The sequence below is a fragment of the Salvia splendens genome, chromosome 19 (genome assembly GCF_004379255.2).
Source record: "Salvia splendens isolate huo1 chromosome 19, SspV2, whole genome shotgun sequence".
Taxonomy (NCBI): Eukaryota; Viridiplantae; Streptophyta; class Magnoliopsida; order Lamiales; family Lamiaceae; genus Salvia; species Salvia splendens.
In genome coordinates, this window is record NC_056050.1 from 26,071,207 (window position 1) to 26,090,712 (window position 19,506).

The window sequence follows — 19,506 nt, forward strand, 5'->3', positions numbered from 1 at the left end:
AGCCAAATGGACTATAATACCCTTCAGCCCATTTGGGCATTTTCGTCTGAAAAATGGCAAAATATGCACTGTTTGTGATTATATATTTTGTTAGATACCTGTGTAGTGATTTTTAAATGTTAGGGGTGTCTGCTGTTACAAGGCGAAAAGTTAGGGGTCTTTTATGTAGTTCACTCTTTTAAAATTTATGGAGTAATATAAAATTTCAAATATGGATTACTATCAATTAAATTAATACTCCTAACAATTCTCTATAGAAGATGTTAGAAATATTGGATATAAATAAGTACTCCTACTTATTTTAAAAAGTAGATCGAATTTTGATGATTTAGTTATTTTTTGATTCAAATTTATAATAATTACAAATTTACAATATATTTGTAGTATTTTGTCATTGATAAATAAATAAAATTTAAAGGTCGAGTCACACTAGATATGACCAGAATCGAACACAAGACCTTTTAATAGTGTAGTTGTTTAAGATATGAGAGTCACACTAGATATGACCAGAATCGAACACAAGACCTTTTAATAGTGTAGTTGTTTAAGATATGAAATCACAGTCATCATAATATTATGATTAAATTTCTACCAACACATTAACATTAAATCATATAACATGTACACATTATTCGATAAAAGAACTAAAATATCTTATTCATGCATTACATAAAACACCTTTCAATTTAATATGTCAAAAATCTAAGAAAATTGTTTTTTAAGTGCTCATATTTGATCTTTTAATAAGTTTGACAGCTTATGTTTAGTTGATGCCAATATAAAATCATAACAAAGCATAAAGCGATTTAATCCTTTAATGCTATTTATATTCAACTGTACATTTTTATGGTAACGATGGATTATACTATAAATTGTATCCGAATTGACAAAAATATTTATAATTTATATTCGTATTCATTTTTCATATGTCCCAAAATTAAATGAGTTATTTTCCTTTAACAAAAACCAACTATTTTACTATGTTATTAGTATTTTTTTCTTATTTATTTTATTATAATTTCTTTTTTTATTGTTTAGGCAATTAACTCAATAAATATCATATTTTTTAAAATTATATCTCATATTTATTAAATTCAATTCTCTTGACACTTGTATGAAAAGAAATATCTCGATTACTTTTGAGATGGAGAGAGTATATTATTACTATTTTCGAAATATAAATATAAAAAATTAGTATAGGTGATTTTTATTCGGTTGACCAGTACACAAAGAGTGATGGATTAGTAGTTGACTTCAGTCAAATCAGTTGCTATGGGCTAATTTCACTATGATTTATCATTAGGATAAAGTGATCAATACTATATTCCCAAATTAACGATATTTATGGGATAATAGTTCACAGATTAGATTATTGTATCACCAGTTCACCACACAATCACGAAATAAATGGAAAATAATTATTGACCTCCTCCTAAAAATACCTCCCAAATTAACTAAATAAATTAAATTCCAGCAACACATTGTACGGCCTCCACGTTTTCAAAAAGGGCCTTTTTCATCTCAGTATAAAAGCGAGTTTTCCACCTTTCATTTCTTCATCAACTTTTCCTTTTCTCTTTGCGAAATTCGTCGGAAAATTCAGATGTCGACCTCCGGAGATTCTCCGGCCACCGCCACGAGCGGCGTTAGCGAGATCATGCTGTTCGGTGTGAGATTGAAGGTCGATCCGATGAGGAAGAGCGTGAGTATGAATAACCTCTCCGAATACGAGCAGGTTAGTAACGCAAGCAAGCCGGAGAAGGCGAAGGGGCGCGGCGGAGCTGCCGGATACGCCTCCGCGGATGACGCAGCGTCTCAGGCGGCCGGAGGTATCGGCGATCGTAAGCGAGGTTAGATCTATGAGTATTTTTGTTACTACGAATTTAAGTTTCGTTTTTATTTAGGTTATTAATGTTATGATCGTGAAAATTGAGTTGTTAATTTAGCTTAATTTCAGTTTCGTTTTGATTTAGGTGATTTAATATTACGATCGTGAAGCTCTTGAGCTGCTAATTCAGCTTAATACTTTCTAATTTGTTTATTTGCTTATCCGATTTCTGTGAAGATTAATTTCGTGTAGACTATGTAGTTTACTTGTTTGTGAAAATTACTTCAAATATATGGAATAAAAGCATGTCAATTCCGTTCACGAAAAGAAATCGAAAAGGCAAGTACTTAACACAAAGTTAGGATGTGAGTATTCAATCTGAAGATAGGTTTTATTGTGCTTACTTCTTTGATTAATGAAACTCGGTCTCACAATTGAGTCGGTGTGGATTTGATTTCATTGTTCAGGAACTCCATGGACAGAGGAAGAGCACAAGCGATTCCTCGTTGGATTGCAGAAGGTTGGGAAAGGAGATTGGAGAGGAATATCTAAGAATTATGTGAAGACTCGAACGCCGACTCAGGTTGCTAGTCACGCTCAGAAGTACTTCATCCGCCGGAGCAACCTCAATTGCCGGCGCCGCCGTACCAGCCTCTTCGACATCACCACTGACTCGGTAGATCACCTAACCAATAGCTCTTGTGCTCATGGTGTTAATTGTTTTTGCTTCATAATTGTTCTTGCTGGTTTATGAATCTGATTGAACACTCAAGGATATAGATTTCTGATTGAAAAGTATGTTTATGTTCACTAATGATAAATCTGATTGAAAAATATGTTGTCCTGTTTCGAATTAGGTTGCTGCAATGCCAATGAAAGAGGCCAGAAACCGGCAACAGATCCCGGCTCAGCCCGTTGCACGGCCACCCTCTGTGCCTCGGCCATTGACATCCAATGCCAATCTATTCTCAACTATGAATGGTCCTGTTCTATTACCAATGCAAGGTGGGAATCCATCACAAAACTGTCAAGATTTCTTAGCAAACAACTCATCAGCCATGTTTGTTCATCGTCGCTCTCCGCCTCCGACCTCAGCCATGGCTGAGCTGAGCTTAAACCAGCAAGTTCCTCCCGAGCTATCTCAATTGTCACTGCGGCTGTCCCTGTCCACGGGTTCATCGTTCCCGGTGACGCCAAGCTACAAAAAGGGAGATGGCATTGTTAGTGTTGCTTGAGGAAGAATAGTTTTGGAAAAGAATGAGGAGCATGGAGGAATAGGGCACATCATAGGTATTAACATTCTTAAGATAAATAGAGAAACATTTATTAAGAAATAGATTGCTCAACTAGCTTTGGACTATTAATCCCTTCTATCTATGCATTGTACATGCTGGAAATAGTATATTTAATGTCTTGTACTGCCCATTTTTATGATATTTACAGTAAGTATTTTGCTCTGCTTCTCTCTTTTCTTAGTGGTTTTTTATTGAATACAAGTAGTAAGGTGTTGAGTGGATTACTAAATATCATTTCATTTGTTATGTTGCTTCTTTGTTGGGAGTACTCAAATAAATATCGTATAATTGACCAGCTCAAATTTTTAGAAATGTTTAACTTTATAAAGTAAAATAAAAAAAATTAGTGAATCTATTTTTGTTTATATTGGTTTTATATAATAAAATATCATAATTAAGTATACATCATCAATTTTGGGTCGGTTTGATGAATTTAAAATGTGATACTATTGTTTATACAATTACTCACCTTTTCCACTTTTGGCCAAATTAATGACGATGTAGTTGGTAGTATTATTTGTTTGTCACATCACATTAGTATTAGGTCTTTATCAATTTGGTGAAAAATGTAAATAGTGCAATGTTTTTATGTCATGAGAGTGTCACCACACTAACTCCAAATTTGCTAAAAATTGAAAATTATATGAAATTAGAAAATAATAATGTGAGAAATTTACGTTTAGATATTTGTATGCAAAATAGGAAACAATCCGAAATCTATGTATTTTACGTAGTAGCCCCATAATAAATTATTTAAAATGAAATTTTTGAATAATCAATTTAGAAATGAAATGATAGTAAAATGGAATGAAAGAATGAAATGAATATTGGATTGTCATTTATCTTATAAACTGAACAATGTTTTTGCATTATTAATTATTTATTACAGTATCATCAAATTTCTGATAAAATATTCAATAAGTAGTCTACAAATAAAAAAGTATACCAATTTTTTTAGCAAGAAGAATAAATAAAACTGAACTAAAATAAAATAAAAAAGAATGATGCAATAGAGCTCCACATATCCATCTTCTCCACTTGAATTCCCCAAAACTGAAAATCAAAACCCTAGCGATGATGCGAAGCCTCTTCTCCCGAAATCTAATCAATGTCGCCAAATCCTCCACCGCCGTCGCCGGCGGCCTAAGGTGCTATAGCCTGGTGCCCGTGGTGATCGAGCATTCATCGAGAGGGGAACGCGCCTACGACATTTTCTCTCGGCTGCTGAAAGAGCGCATCATTTGCATTAACGGCCCCATCTCCGACGATACCGCCCACGTCGTCGTCGCGCAGCTGCTCTTCCTCGAGTCGGAGAATCCCGCCAAGCCAATTCACATGTACCTGAATTCCCCCGGTGGCGCTGTTACTGCTGGTACATTTGTTAAATTTCCCGTTTTGTTGATTTTTTTGTTCAAAATAAGTTTGGTTTTGATATTTTTGATGGAAATTTTAGTCAGTCTCGGGCTACAGAGGTTTTTTTAATTGATGAGGAGAAACTAGGAAATTTTAACATTGTTTATCTATCGTTGAGCTGAAGTCTTATGATTAGAATTGGATATCTCTGTGATAAATTTTGAATGGCATTGTAGTCGATCATGATAAAGTTTCAAGCTTTGGTTAAACCGAATCAGGACTAATACTCTAAGCTTATCTACATTAAGTAAAGTCCCGTACAAGGCGATTGATGGGGGATTTTGTCCGGTTTTCAATTTTTGTGAGCTGTGTTAATGTTTTGGATTCTTAGTGGGTTTAGTTTGGGGGAGATGATGAGAATGTCATAATTATTTTTTGTTACTGAGGAGTTGTGCATATATATTGCAAATTTTTGTTAAATTTGGTAGGATTTACTGTCACAATCAATGTTCAGGAACAGTAGAGAACTAGAGATTAGTCTTGAATATTCAAGCTTTGGTAACGGATGGGGATGAACTTGCACTCTGATTCAACTTGATGATCCTTATGCAACTTAATATGAGGAAATGTTCCTATGCTTTTTTGCTACTTTGCAGAGAATCCTACTTTGCAGTATGTATTTATATTTAACTTTCTTTGAAAACTCTCGAACTCAATGTTAATTGATTGATGATGTAGGTCTTGCTATCTATGACACGATGCAGTATATCCGGTCTCCCATCAATACTATATGTCTTGGCCAAGCTGCATCAATGGCTTCTCTCCTACTGGCTGCTGGTGCAAAGGGTGAAAGGCGGTCCCTCCCAAATGCTACAATCATGATACATCAGCCTTCTGGCGGCTACAGTGGGCAGGCTAAAGACATAAGTATCCACACCAAGCAAATTATTCGTGTTTGGGATGCATTGAATGATCTCTACTGTAAACACACTGGACAGTCACTTGAAGTAATCCAAGCAAACATGGACTGTGATTATTTCATGACAGCGGAGGAGGCCAAGGAGTTTGGAATAATAGATGAGGTTATAAATGAAAGACCGATGTCACTTGTGGCTGATGCTGTAGCAAACGAGGGGAAAGATAAGGGTTCAAGTTAATCTCAATGTAAGATCATGATTTTCATCACATTGTTCTTTCCTTTTTTTTACTTTATGTGATTACCTTTACTAGGTTAGAAAATATAGCTTTTTATATGAATCATGTCACTGATTTACAAATATGCATGTTCAGTTTTTGAGGGGTTGCTTTGACCTGGAAGGCTGGAATTCAGATTGTCCCTTCAAACAGTTTCAGTCGCAGGCCTTGTTCACGAGTACTTGTCACCTTTAGTAAGTGAGTTATCTTTATATATATTTCTTGGACTGGCACTTGAGTTTTCTTATATAAGTATGGTGTAGTTTAGATTAAGAAAAGAAGAAAAAAGTTTTAGTTTTTACTTGCCATTTTGCTACCTACCTAAACATTTCAAACTGAGCCATTTCATCTGATTCCTATAATAATAGAGTCCCTGTTAACTTATTACTTCCCTTTGCTACTTTATAGTAAAAAACCCAGAGAACTAAGATGTTATGGAAACAAAAACTCGATGGTCCTTCATATCCTGACAGTCTTCATTAAGGAATGGCATTTAGATGACTAGGACAGAAAGAACTGACGCTTTTACATGGATCCCGTGTTGCTCTGCGTCTACATCCTGCAGTTGTTCCATCTTGTACTTCAATTCATGTTATCTTCCTTTGGTGCAGTTATTCCCATCTACTGGATGCAATTCTGACGTCGCTTCTTGGTGAATTCTTCTTGGCCAAGAGTGCACTAAGGGGGAAGTAATTGTGACCAAATCACAATAAATCTGTCACTAATCTTGTTTTTCAATCTTATTGTGGCACAATCTTCATCAAGGAAAGAATCATCTTTTGTTCCTTGCTTCCTTCCTACTCACTTCCCCTTCTCTTTGATCGTGTAGTTATACTTGCTTTTGAAAGTGAACTGGTTTGTTAATTATGTGTTCCCTTTGTATTGTTAGAAATCTAAACCAAGTGATGAGATTTAAGCAGCAAATTTGTAAGAACTCAACTCATAATACTGTTGCTGAAATTAATCAAAATGTGAAAATGAAGCTGCCATTAACAAGAATTCAGACATGAACCAAATTTATAATAAAGTGATTTTGCCCCCAAAAAATTGACCAAACCAGAGACTTACAACCGTCTGCCATATTTAAGCTATCCTTCACAATAAAAAGATTATGTTTTATCTTTGAAAGTAAAACACAACAACACAACCTCTCACCCTCATTCAAACTAATATGAAATGGCAAATGAACAATATACAAATATGGAAGTGAAACAAAAAAGTTGCCTCAACCGAAACCGAAGACAAGGGCAGAGAAAAAATAGCCCTTCTCTGTCACTCACCAACTATGATACAGAAACCATGTTCAGTTCAAGAGGCCTCAAAGCTCCTTGAACAATCTCTTGAACGGATCTATTACGTCTACAGACCTCGGATAATTCTTCGATTGGAGTCGTCAGGCCATTTACAGCTGCACCAGACGTCGAATCTGACAAAGCTTGCAGAAAGCTTGACCTTTCCACCTCTGTCACCGCGTTTGATGGAATTAAGGAAATAGCCTCCTTTGCCCACTCTAACGCCTTTGAACTGTAGGCTCGTGTAATAGCTAGAAGCGTGTAAGTTACCTATTGCAAATGAAAATTGAAGTGTTCAATATAGCAAATGGAAGCCTTTATCATGCTAGCATTTATCTGCTGAGGGGTCAGAGATGTAACCGTTTCTAGTCGCGAACTTGGAAGTGCTCCTGTTAGAGCAGCTACAAGAACTCTGGTGATGACAGCTCCTCTTGGAACAATCACATTGTCCCGGATGGGTACATAAGGCTTCCCATGAGTAGAATTTGCAAGATCAAAAACATCCGATAGGAAATTTAGTATGGAGTTGGAGGCCTCCCTGCGGTGAAATGTGACAGTTTCAATATTTTATCAAAATCATGCTTGTCGAGTAAGAACATAAGAAAACACTAAATTTTAGAGAGGGAAAGAGAACCTATGCTGCACAGTGATGCCAATCATAGAACAGTCCACCAAGCAGGGGAATACAGGAGATGTAAAGAATAATTGCGGACAATAACGGATGCATCTTGATGCTAATAAAAAACAATCATCTACCAGGTCGGGTCGGGAAGAGAAGTCCTGCCACATGGGTAATAACATCAGGAAAACATTTCACAATCTCAATAAACAGAGCTGACAGTTATTAACCAGAGACATTACCTGAACTTTTGTAAGCACAGATGTTGTATGGTTGAAGAGAGATTCAATCAAGATTGTCAAATAGTTTGTACAAGATGGATCTGAACCAAATATCTAGAGAAGAGGATTCAAATATAAGTTAATCAGAAAAGGAAAACTTATCGAGCAATATATTGACCCAGAAAGAACCAGGAATACGAACCTTAATAACTTCACTAGAGAGATAGAGGAAACAAGGTTGCTGATGTTGTTTGTACAAACCTTGTATCTCCTCGAGCATTACACCAACCGTAACTCCCATAAGAGTTTTAGAGGTCCTCACCTGGAAAAGAAAAATCTCTTATCAGGAAGACTCTCATACAAGCAACATAATGATGCTGGAAACAAAAATTGAAATTGGAGTACATTCCTTTCGAATACTATTTGAATGCTTTCTGCTGTGGACAGTCCAATGAAAGTAACAAGCTGATATAATAGCATAAAACAAATTGAAATCTGATATGATACACGCAGAATTTCTTACGACTCCAGCCAGTGTAAGTTATTATTATGAAGTAAGAATGACTACTATGGAGAAAAGGCGATAAGGGTTCAGCCATGTTACAGAAAAAAAACATAACATTGTTGGAGGTTTTAGAATTACAAGAGAAGTACTGCCAGCACGATAGAGAATATATGATCTGTATGCATAGCCATACCGGGATGAGTAGATTAATCATGGTGTCATCAGTCATGTCATGTGAAACACACTAAAAGGGTGCTTCAACTGGAACAATGGGTATGGCTGAGAAGGTCAATTACAATGGAAATCAAGTTGATCAATTGGAGGGTAATTATTTGATTCCAGAACCAACATACCAAGTACCATGAATAGAATTGATTCCCCTTGGGCTCTCATTAAATTCTATTATCCCCATTTACCATAGTTGATAAGTGAGAGTGATAATACTAAAAAAGCAAATGCTGTCTGCCGACACAAGAAACTTTGAAATAACCCCTCGTCAAAATTCCATAGTTCAGAAATCTTACCGCATTTTTGCACGCTCGACAAAGAGATTCCATAGTCCGCATGTCCCAAGAACGACTGCAGCACAAATATTTGAACTCAAACTTATCTTGAATAAAGTACCAAAGGCAATACAATTAAAGTATTTATCAAATCAGCTGATCTAGCACTGACATATCAAAGATTGATTTGAAGATTGGCCAGAGTCTTTGAACAGCATCTGCAACAGCCTCCGGATGATTCGCATGTCTGAAGTTGCATAATTATTAATTGAGCTTCATAAAAAGGTACGACTAATATAACCAATACAGATATATGTTGCTTACCTAAATATATTTGCTAATCGGTCTATATGAACAGTTAAATCTCGAGCAGACTTCTGTCCCAATACTAAAGGGCCTTGATTGATGATGTCCTGCTTATTGACCATGCAAAGAACTTACTCAACAACATATCAAAACATGCCTGATTCCTTAAGACAATACTAACCTGTAAAGGGGCAACAGTGGGCAAGCACAGTGCCTCCAAGGCTTTCTTAGCATGTTCAGAAGGAAGTTCTGTGACGACCATACTGTGGATAAAGATTTTCTAAATAAGTTAACACAACACAAAATACCAGCCAGTGTCTACGAGTCATAAAAATCATTAATACCTAAGAGCCTCAACTAGATGCAACGAGTCTTCTGCAGAAACCTTGAAGGGGCCTTCTCCAATCATTGCCCCTTGGTATATTTGAAAAAGACCATCCAAGGACCCACATAGTTTTTTCTTACAGTCTACAGGCAAAATAAAATATAGGCAGAGTTCAAGTAAAATATAGCTATTGCAAAGCCCGATAACAAAGGTATAAAATTTTGTGGGAAAAAAAGCAATAAGGTAAGAAATAATGGACATAAATAGAATATAAAAGAAGCCCCTATTCAAGAAAAATAATGCTCGACATTTTACTCCTAGAACGCAAATTCTTTGTTATTGTGTAATCTCATAAAGACTAGGACCATCAGCCAGAGCTACCCTATTAGAAACGAAGAAGATCAAAGTTTGTTGAAGAAGAGAGAAATAACAATATCTGAGATATTACAAGAATTAAACCATAAAGCATGAAATTAGAAGCTTAAAAAACATTGAATGTTAGTTTTAGCTGTAAACTATTAGTACTAGTCAGGAAAACAAACATGAGAAGCTAAGCAAACAAGACTATTTACCATCACATATATGACGAAAAGCCACAGCAGCTGCAGCTGCAGTGTCCTCTGATATACTCATACCGCTAACAAGAATATTTATAAGAGACGACAAGAATGAAGGTCCACTTGGTGCAGTGTCGAGCCATTTTGAGTAAGCCCCAATTACATAGCATACTGAACAATGATACAAAAAAACATAAATAAGTAACTCGAGAACACCGAGTCAAAACTACTCCCTGATGAGGAAGTAATAAAGACATTTTGAGAGACAAAAGGATGTTCTCGTGGATTTTAGAACATATAAGGCCATTACCTGTCTGTAGCAGTTGGGGTTGATGAGGAAGTTGAGGAAGTAAATTCATGATCTGACAAAACAAAACATGTTTGATATGTCTGAATTGGTAAAGCATTGAACACAGTCTTTATTCTTTAATTATGTGTTCATACACCAAAGGACTAAAAGGAAATTTTGTCTGATCAATAACTAGGAAATACATTGATCAATGGGAAACACCACAAAAAACGTGAAGCAAAGCTAGCTAGCTTTATAAATTGACAGCCTGATATGGGAGAATGTTCAAACCTGAGGCATCACATCTCCTTCAGTATTAGATACATAATCGGATATTGCTCGTATACTATATAAAGCCGCTTCTGCTGGACGCCAATCAGTTTGCTGGACCTGCCCGCAATTTCTAACAGCCTATACATGATTTAAAAGGGGGAATGAGACATCATTGATAAATTCATGTACAAACAATATTTTGAATTCAAAGAATTGCATGATATGTAATACTATATGATAATTATGTTGGTGGTCTTCAGAGTGGGCCCCAATCTCCCAAGTGAGCCTGGGGTCGAAGTAGTGGGGCATATGGTGAAGCCTTAAATTGATCTTTTTACCCACTGTCTCTTTTTCAGATCTTTTTATCATGTTTCTTTCCAGAAATTGGGTTCAACATATATTTATTACACATTGCAGGTTATATCAAAGTAATGAGAGTGTGAAAGCTACAAGAGTCAGGAGTACAAGGGAAGTTATTTGTAATGTATACAACGATTATGAGTTGTTCCTAATCTTTGGGGAAACAAGATATCAATGAGTACAACACACAACTAGAAGATCTCCAATATCTTTTCCATCATAAGCTGGAACCAGAACTCTGCCATAATATCGCTTATATTATTATATATGTATAGAGTATGGTGTTTGGCACATCATAAGAACTTATTACGTACATAGCCTTTAAATTCTTTTCCATCGTGAGCAAAATATCTATATGATGAGTGATCATACAGACAAGAATTTGTAATGGCTGCAAATGCTGCTTTATGCCTTTATTAATTAATTTGTTACAGAATTTTAAATGGTTGACAGACAGTATCTCTACAGCATTAACGAGATTACATGTACCTCAATAAGCTTCATGTAAAGAATCTTCAGTGTAGCATCACCACCTAAAACTAGAGCTGCATCAATGAGGACATCCGCAACAGCTGCCAGCATGATAGTTTTGTGAAAACCACAAAAATGTTAGATCTAAAAACACGTCACCTCAAAAAGTTTAGTGGGAGGGGGAAGACCTATAATGTTAACATCTAGACAAAAACAAGGCTATGACTAAAGCATACAAGTCATGTGTACATTAAATAATTCTGTATGCTTCAAATGCAGAAGGCATTCTGAAATGCCTAAATAATACTCCCTCCATCCCTGAAAAATATGCCTAATTCCAAGGCAAAACAAAATGTTTCTTCTATGTATATCGTATTTGACAGTTTGTTATATATATATATATATATATATATAGGGTAGTGATATAATGTAAACTCATATATTGTACAAACTCCAAACTATGATCTGGACCATTAAAAAATATCAACAGATAACAAAATAGTAGCAACAAAAAATGTCAACACAGTGTCAACACAGCATCAACCGTTGACACTGTGTTGACATTTTCTGTTACTACAATTTTGTCATCTATTGACATTTTTTAATGGTCCAGATCATAGTTTGGAGTTTGTACAATATTTAGGGTTTGCATTTGATCACATTCCTATATATATATATATATATATATATATATATAAACTACATAAATCATTTAATAGTATGTAGATACATGCAGCAAACCATTATCAGATCAAACGGCAAATGTACCATATCTGGTTTGCTTAAAATCTTTCTGGTCCTCTCTTGAAAGATCAGCATAATCCTGGGGATATTCAACCTTGACACTAACCTGAGAGAAAAACAAATAACAGCTCAATCATATAAGAAATCATTTAATAAAAGTAGTCAGCCTTAAAAACTAGTAACCACATTCTTAAATACTTGGGAAGCTGTAAACAAGGAGGCCAGAGTCATATCCTCCAGATATCATTATGATGGTAAGACAATTACAGCAATGATCTTTGGAATGTATTTATATTATCTCAAAGCAAATGGAGAAAAAACACCAAGACATTAGTATACCTTGTTATGCTCTTATTTATTTTGGAAAAATTATATTACTAGTTTAGAACAAAATGCTCCTCTCCTTTGGCATTCTTAAGGAACTATGCAAAGTTGCAAACACTTCCATTTTGTATTAGAAGAAACTTAATCTCGATGCAAAACCTAAAACTATGTAAAGACCATAAGAAAAGCCTCACCAAGGAAACAAGTGCTTCATACGATGAATGGAATGCCAGCAGCTGAGGGGATTTCTCAGGTTCGGAAGATGGTTCATGACCGTGCGGATGAGGATTACTCCTAATCCATTAGAAATTATACAGTCATATAATGATCTAGCGCACACACATAACCTTACAATAGAAAATGTCAGTACCTCTCAGTTATTAGCATTTGAAGACTATGCCAAAAGTTAAAGGTCATTGAAGCAATATCAAATTCTGGATGTGAAGTAGCTTCAAGTAGTGCTTGCACAATCACCATTGATTCATCAGAACCTGAAGAGAAAAGTTACTTTTTATTGTAAGACGTGTCCCTGTTGTACAAGAAGCAAGGGTAATGTCCTCACTAAGATACAAACTAATTAAGCATATATAAAACCCCAAATACTAAATTTAAAAGAAACCAAGTGTGTAGAAGGTTGCAAGGGTTTGCAGGCTATATACCAGTAGCAATCAATTCAACGTATGCATCTCCCATGTCAGCAAATAAGCGAGCAACAGCCTTCACATCCTCCTCATCCTGAGATCAGTGGTGAACAGTTGTCATATAGAAATATCATATATAACTGCACAGAAGAGAGTATAAAGATGGCTTTGAGCTTGTACTGCAAATAAGAAATTTAATGTTTATCTAATTATCTCTAGCAGACTTATCATATATACATATACATATACATATATGACATGTTGAATCTAGTCCCATCGCACGTTCTTTCCACAAAATAAATCTAATATAAATGGCAAAAAAATGGTTTTCACTGGAGCCCAGACCAACTCTAGGTTATACCATAATCAAAATCCACTTGTTTTTACATGCTTATTGTTTCAATCCAGGTTTCAATTTACCTTATATGAAACTCATGACTAACATCTTAAAACTACCTTGGAACCATTTGTTGAATTTATTACATTAGTAACTTTCATTACCATTTCACAAAATCACAACCATTGACACCACTCCTCCATGCTAACATTGTCACTGTGCAAGACAATTTCATAAGAACCACAACTTAATACGAGTGACATGATGCAGAAGTACATCAGGAGGACTAGATGTCCCTCCTGTTTCATCTAAGAAGAACTAATGGTGAGGAATGGTTCGAAAAGAAGATGGAAGACTAGATGCACATAATTTCCCACCCAAGGCTAACCTGCTGGGGTCAAGCAAACTGGTCCAGTCTCCCAACTTCTGATAATAAACCTTAGTTGCTAGACGTGGTTCTTCATTTTGCACTTCTTGTTAGTTTGCAGATTGCGAGGCTAATACGAGGTAGAAATCTAATGGAGCTCTAACTTTTGCTGGAAGAAACTCAGACCTTCTGACACATCTCCCAATTGGAGGCTCAAGCCAGAGAACTCAAACTCCAACCTTTCACTTGATCACTTCCAGCCTACTATTGTCTAAGATTTCCAACCAATACTATGTTATGTCAAACAACTAGATCAGTACCATGTCATGATTTGTGTAAAATGTGAATAGCAATGGACACAAGAATATAATTTCTAGAAGTCTAATAGGATTTTGAAAATGAGCATATAAATGACAGCACCAACTATGAAACACAGCACAACTTTCAAGCATGGTTTACAAAGTGATGAAATGACCATGTATACGGGCATCATCTTTGACAAATACAATGACAGATTTGAATGGAATAAACACAATACTCAAAATGGAAAAGAAAAAAACTAAGACCCTGCTTATGTAATACCTTGGATGGATCTCTAAGTAGAGGCTTCAGATTCATAATCCTAGGCACAAGTACTTGAATTAATGGCATCTGAGAAGTAACTTCATCAAGGTTTCTCACTGTTGTATAGTGAATCAATTCAGAAATAACTGCAGGTAGAGAATGGATAAAGGTAAGCATCCTTAATATTGTATATAGCATTGGTGATGATCCTAAAGAACCTAAATATCAACTGGATAAACATCATGCAATAGAGAGAGCGTAATCTGACATAACTGTTTTGCATTGCCTATGCATTTCTAAACTTTATGTGAAGCTAATTTCTGAAGCCAAATCCAAATCTTTGAATCCTACTGCCTGATTAACTTCACCTAGCAACCACAAAACTTAGCTAGGCTACACTCATAAGTGTTGAGGCCATTCAAGAGCTACTTTAATCAGCTTCCCCCACTAAATATGACAGCTATCTTTAGTTTTGTTGAACTTGAATCATACTACTACCCATACTGATCCAAAATGCCATGCTTATACAGAACCCAAGATACTATACCCTATATTTATAAATCCAATAAGGAAACTAGTATTTATTTCATATCAAAAAAATTTCTCTTTTGGGCAAGCCATCACTTTGATTTTAAGTTTTCATTGTTGAAACTATCAGTCACTTGTTCTTACATTTAACATAGAAGTTCACCTCCATTCAGAAAATCATTTCCCTGTGACTTGGCACTAGATAACCAGCTAAAATTCTGGGGAACAAAGACTGTATGTCTATCTACTTTAACTGAGTTCCATCAGAATGAACATGATAGGGGTCTATAAAAAATGCTTAGGAAGAGACCTAAAAAGATTGAAGAGTAATATAGTACTAATGCGATGAAAGAATTAGCATGTAACTTTCACCAACCATTAACAGATGCTTCGGACAGTATATCACTATTCAATCCTGAGAGAGCTGTGTGCACCAACGGATGTGAAGCCAGAGCTGAAGCTGGAATCCTGGAACCAATAAGTGAATTTATCAGTGGTGAAAACAGGTGAGAGGATGGGGGAGGGGGCTACAGCCCTTCACAATCAGAAACTCCCCCTCAGCAGGTTGGGGTTGGCGGTTTCCCGGGCTACAACCCCCATAGAGGCTGCATCGTGCGCAACCCACTTTTATACATACATTCAAATACCAACTACCATTTCCTCACACAAGCACTAATATAAATTCACTAAGTGTCAAAATCAATACTAACATTTAAATGTATTAAATATTTTCAATGCTTTCATAATTATGATTTTTTAATCGTAAAATGTCATTATTAAATTTATTCTAGTGCATGAAAAATTTACATTAGATGGTAGGCTCCTGCTACTGAACTTAAGGTGCATGTAGTAATTCACGGATCCATTGGAAAGACAAGCTGCTTTTGCTAGCATGTACCTCATGTCCGCATCGAAAAGAAACATACTTCAGAAACAAATATTCATATATTGCTGCCCTAAAATCCATTCATTTAACTCAACTGTGGTAAAGTGAGATATACAAAGATCCATGAGGATAGAGCATACTATTCTCCATCTGATAATATCAGAAAATGCAAGCAACAAGTATATCTACGAGAATGAAGTTCCAGTTCAGATTTGGTTTATGTAAAAGAAGTGATTACCTGTGCCTTAGCCGTAGCCATGAAGCAAAAGCCTCAAGTGCCTGCCAAGTCGTAAGAATTTAGAAAGGATAACAACAATTTTATGCCACAGACACAATAAGACTTTCAAAAAAGCAGTATAAAAATAGTTCAATATTTTAAGGATTTATAAACCCACAAATATGAACTTCATGACAACACATCAAACTATATAGCATACCTGTTCCGACAGTCCAATTATATTCAAGCAAGCGGTGAAGACATTAAGAGCAATCTCCATCCCAGCAGCAAGCTCATTTTCAAAACTCCGGCGCCTATCGGGACGAACTGCTATTTTGTAGTTGAAAACTTCCTGGATTTAAGGAAATTGTTGTTAGCCATTTATTCTGATACCAATAAAAAAGATGAAAATAACTTCAGATATATTACCAGATTCACTACAATCTAATTTAACTTATCTAAAATAAATAGCTTATCCAGGCACATCAAATTCTAAACTAAGAATGGTTTCACGATAGCCTGCTATTTGGGTGGAATGGTGGATACAAATTAGATAAACAGTCATGCCTGCGAAAACACACACACACACACACATATGCTTCACACAAGTAATAAAAATAAAACAATTCCAACAGCAAGTAATCCAAAAGTTCAATTAGACATTTTTAACAAATACGCATCATGGGGCTGCTATAACACCCTTGAGCTTAACGGATTGACTCAGTGTTCTTTGGTATACATTAAAGATTACATATATTAACAACATAAATCAAAACAAAACTGAAGAGTGTAACCATTTTTTGCGTGCCAAGCATTGATTTACTATAGTATAATATTGTAAAAGAGCCTGACTTTTGCCAATCTGCACATTCGCATTCATTACACTATTATGATGGTTAAATCCATCTTCCAATTAGGTAACATTGCGCGCGTGTGTGTGTCTGAGAGAGAGATGGGAAATAACAGATTTCTCAATATTCGTATTATACTTACCTCAGGTAAGACTCTCAGAAGTTCCAGAAAACTTGGTATGCATTCAGGGTGTGAGTTCATCTCATCTCTTATCCAGTTTAAAATACCACCATCTCCCCAGTCTTTTGCTGGTACATGAATAGCCAATGCAGCCACTGCAAGACTAATCTATATCTTCCGACATTTAGCCTTCTTTGAATGAAGATGTGATAAACCAATTGAAGTAACAAAGATTTACCTGAGTCCTAACTTTAGGAGGTCCCTTATGAAATGATTTTAGTAAAGTCTGCATAAAGTAGATCAAAATTATAACACTGGATAATATCATGGATTTGATAAAGGTTGTTCCAATAATAGATGTAGCATCTCAGACATAATACCAATCAATGAATGAAAGACTGCACAAACAATTGAATGATACCGACTAAAGCTCTTAGCTACCTACAGCTACACATTTTCAGGGAAAGAGAGAAAATTCAAAACGGAGTACTCTGTGGAAGAATGAGATGGATCAGAAATACACAAGCTAATAATACATCCTTACATTTAGAGAAATACGTAGCGGACGAAAAGCTTCAGATGGCAGTTCTTCAAAATCACGCTGCACCTGCTTCCACAAGAGAACACTTGTAAAAATCATCTTGGCATACCATTGGTGGTTTTATAAAGAACTAGGAGTAATTAACAAGGAGTAAATACTAAACAGAATCTTGATTCCAACCAAAAAAAGAAGGAACTAAGTACCTTGCTTCTGAGAGTTTGAGAGCAGAATACTGAAGTTTCTATGTTGCTGGAAGTATCATGAAGCAAATTATCCGCCACCTATTCACATGTGAGCAGGTCTAATTTTCAGTAACAAAGACCAGAAAGAGAGAACATTGCTGCTCTAGATGTTTTATAGAAAAAATGCTAGAATAAGGAGAGGTAACAAAGAAGTAGAAGGGATCACAATCATCACATTAATTTCACTTTTTCTAGCGATACCTTTGCACCAACAACTGGTGATAGTCTTTATATCTATATAGTACTCCTAGTAGTATAGTACACACCTAAAATAACAAAGACCAAGACCCTCCACGTATTTTGAGCCAACCTAAGCTGCCCTACACCTAAAAGACAACATGAAACCACAATGCACTAGCAAGTAACACATTTCCTTAAAAAGCATATGAAGCATAGCTTTCTGTCATACAATACAATATCTAAAAACATGCCAAAAATCAAATAGAAGAAATCCATACTTGATAAGTAAACTATCACACCCTACCATGCATCGACATCAACTTCTGATAATCAAATGCATCCATTCGAGCTAATAAACCGAGACTCAATCGCAAAACAGAACTACTCCACATACTAGTCGAATACTTCAAATTCAAATTCAAACTCAAACCCCAAAATATTCACCTGAAAAACATCAATGCTACCCCTCACGATATTCAAGCAGATTAACCTATACAGCCGCACTCAAATCCGAGGTCAAAACCACTCTTAACTTAATCCGAATCAACGCTCCAAATCCTCTCCCCCAAATCAACAACCAATAAAGCCACTAGAAATCCGGCAATCAGTTAAAAAATTAAAAAAAAGCGGCAAAATCACCTGCCAAGCATCAATCGTGCGCTGAAAATCCTGAAGCCAGCGATCGGCCTGCATCCGAACGGCGTCGTCTGGATGGTGGTAGAGCGCGTTTAGGGCTTCCTTGACAGTGTTCTGCAGCTCCATAATTTTTGATTCCGATTGATTGGATTGGCGGATTGATGCAGAAAGAGATGAATTGATGATGGGTTGGAGTGTCTTTGCTGTGCAGTCAAGCTGTGTTTTTAAAATTGTGTCTATCTGTAAGTCTGTTTCTGTGCAGATATGTGTATCTATATATATATGTGTGTGTGTTTGTATAGTGGTCTGAAATTGAGAATGTGTGTTTATATAATTAATTAAGAAAATATTAAATAATTATAAAATTATAAATCATACTGTACAATACTAATTATCAGTGTTATATTAATACAGTAATCATATTGTTATTATTGATAATTTTTTAATATAATCTACTAAAATGATAATTCGAAGAAATTTGAATAATTTTCAATTGATTTTCTAAAAATTGAAAATGAAATTTGTTTTGATTGTTTATCAGTTAATAATGTTGAATATTGGAGTATATTTGGAAACATTATTGATTTGAAATTTATTTAAAATACAATCGATTTTGTTTTATTAGTAGTAATAAAATACTATTAAAGTTTAATTTATTTATATATATATTTTCTTATTATTAATTTCAAGCTGGACACACCACACGCCGCCGCCGGCTCCAGCTGCCACCGCAAACGAGCTTAACGAGAGAGAGAAGTAAGGGGAAGAGAGAAATCATCTTCACTTCTCAAGTATGGAGGCAGCTGCAGAAAAGGAGAGCCCTTCACCAAAAATCTTTATTCCTATTGAATGGTCGACGGCAGCCGACTTGATAGCCTTTGGCTCTGTTTCTTTTCCTATTGCTTTTGTCTGCGGCCCCAAAAACAGCGGCAAAAC

The 19,506-nt window shown here is 35.7% G+C and overlaps 3 protein-coding genes across 5 annotated transcripts; 2 read left to right on the top strand and 1 right to left on the bottom strand.

Annotated features, from left to right (window-relative positions):
- Positions 1 to 1,549: 1,549 nt before the first annotated feature.
- Positions 1,550 to 3,296, top strand: LOC121778355 (transcription factor MYB1R1-like). Its single transcript, XM_042175687.1, has 3 exons — positions 1,550 to 1,850; positions 2,296 to 2,504; positions 2,686 to 3,296. The coding sequence occupies exons 1-3, from the start codon at positions 1,604 to 1,606 to the stop codon at positions 3,061 to 3,063; spliced, it is 834 nt and encodes a 277-aa protein (XP_042031621.1). The 5' UTR covers positions 1,550 to 1,603; the 3' UTR covers positions 3,064 to 3,296.
- An 843-nt stretch (positions 3,297 to 4,139) lies between these two features.
- On the top strand, positions 4,140 to 6,455 carry LOC121779655 (ATP-dependent Clp protease proteolytic subunit 2, mitochondrial-like). 2 transcript variants are annotated; one of them, XM_042177017.1, is made up of 4 exons: positions 4,140 to 4,495; positions 5,215 to 5,640; positions 5,767 to 5,868; positions 6,282 to 6,455. In XM_042177017.1, the coding sequence occupies exons 1-2, from the start codon at positions 4,198 to 4,200 to the stop codon at positions 5,631 to 5,633; spliced, it is 717 nt and encodes a 238-aa protein (XP_042032951.1). In that variant the 5' UTR covers positions 4,140 to 4,197; the 3' UTR covers positions 5,634 to 5,640; positions 5,767 to 5,868; positions 6,282 to 6,455. The 2 variants fall into 2 exon arrangements, with proteins under 2 accessions (XP_042032951.1, XP_042032950.1); XM_042177016.1 differs by having other exon boundaries at positions 5,767 to 5,864.
- A 187-nt stretch (positions 6,456 to 6,642) lies between these two features.
- On the bottom strand, positions 6,643 to 18,831 carry LOC121779654 (transportin MOS14-like). 2 transcript variants are annotated; one of them, XM_042177014.1, is made up of 27 exons: positions 18,574 to 18,831; positions 17,716 to 17,793; positions 17,516 to 17,578; positions 17,210 to 17,257; positions 16,993 to 17,139; positions 16,220 to 16,351; positions 16,021 to 16,061; positions 15,273 to 15,364; positions 14,387 to 14,514; positions 13,119 to 13,194; positions 12,830 to 12,950; positions 12,654 to 12,753; positions 12,160 to 12,241; positions 11,410 to 11,492; positions 10,579 to 10,698; positions 10,309 to 10,360; positions 10,014 to 10,169; positions 9,461 to 9,584; positions 9,298 to 9,379; positions 9,135 to 9,223; positions 8,983 to 9,057; positions 8,832 to 8,886; positions 8,005 to 8,124; positions 7,824 to 7,916; positions 7,597 to 7,742; positions 7,323 to 7,500; positions 6,643 to 7,232 (listed from the first exon to the last, which is right to left on the bottom strand). In XM_042177014.1, the coding sequence occupies exons 1-27, from the start codon at positions 18,694 to 18,696 to the stop codon at positions 6,954 to 6,956; spliced, it is 2,883 nt and encodes a 960-aa protein (XP_042032948.1). In that variant the 5' UTR covers positions 18,697 to 18,831; the 3' UTR covers positions 6,643 to 6,953. The 2 variants fall into 2 exon arrangements, with proteins under 2 accessions (XP_042032948.1, XP_042032949.1); XM_042177015.1 differs by lacking the exons at positions 17,716 to 17,793; positions 18,574 to 18,831 and having other exon boundaries at positions 16,993 to 17,134; positions 17,516 to 17,577.
- Positions 18,832 to 19,506: the final 675 nt, after the last annotated feature.

Coding starts and splice junctions, on each gene's coding strand:
- LOC121778355 (XM_042175687.1), top strand. CDS start 1,604: ATGTCGACCTCCGGAGATTCTCCGGCCACCGCCACGAGCGGCGTTAGC. Junction 1,851..2,295: donor TATCGGCGATCGTAAGCGAG/GTTAGATCTATG, acceptor TTCATTGTTCAG/GAACTCCATGGACAGAGGAA. Junction 2,505..2,685: donor TCGACATCACCACTGACTCG/GTAGATCACCTA, acceptor GTTTCGAATTAG/GTTGCTGCAATGCCAATGAA.
- LOC121779654 (XM_042177014.1), bottom strand. CDS start 18,696: ATGGAGCTGCAGAACACTGTCAAGGAAGCCCTAAACGCGCTCTACCAC. Junction 9,224..9,297: donor CCACTGTTGCCCCTTTACAG/GTTAGTATTGTC, acceptor GTCAATAAGCAG/GACATCATCAATCAAGGCCC. Junction 7,917..8,004: donor TCTCTAGTGAAGTTATTAAG/GTTCGTATTCCT, acceptor CCTCTTCTCTAG/ATATTTGGTTCAGATCCATC.
- LOC121779655 (XM_042177017.1), top strand. CDS start 4,198: ATGATGCGAAGCCTCTTCTCCCGAAATCTAATCAATGTCGCCAAATCC. Junction 4,496..5,214: donor CGGTGGCGCTGTTACTGCTG/GTACATTTGTTA, acceptor TTGATGATGTAG/GTCTTGCTATCTATGACACG.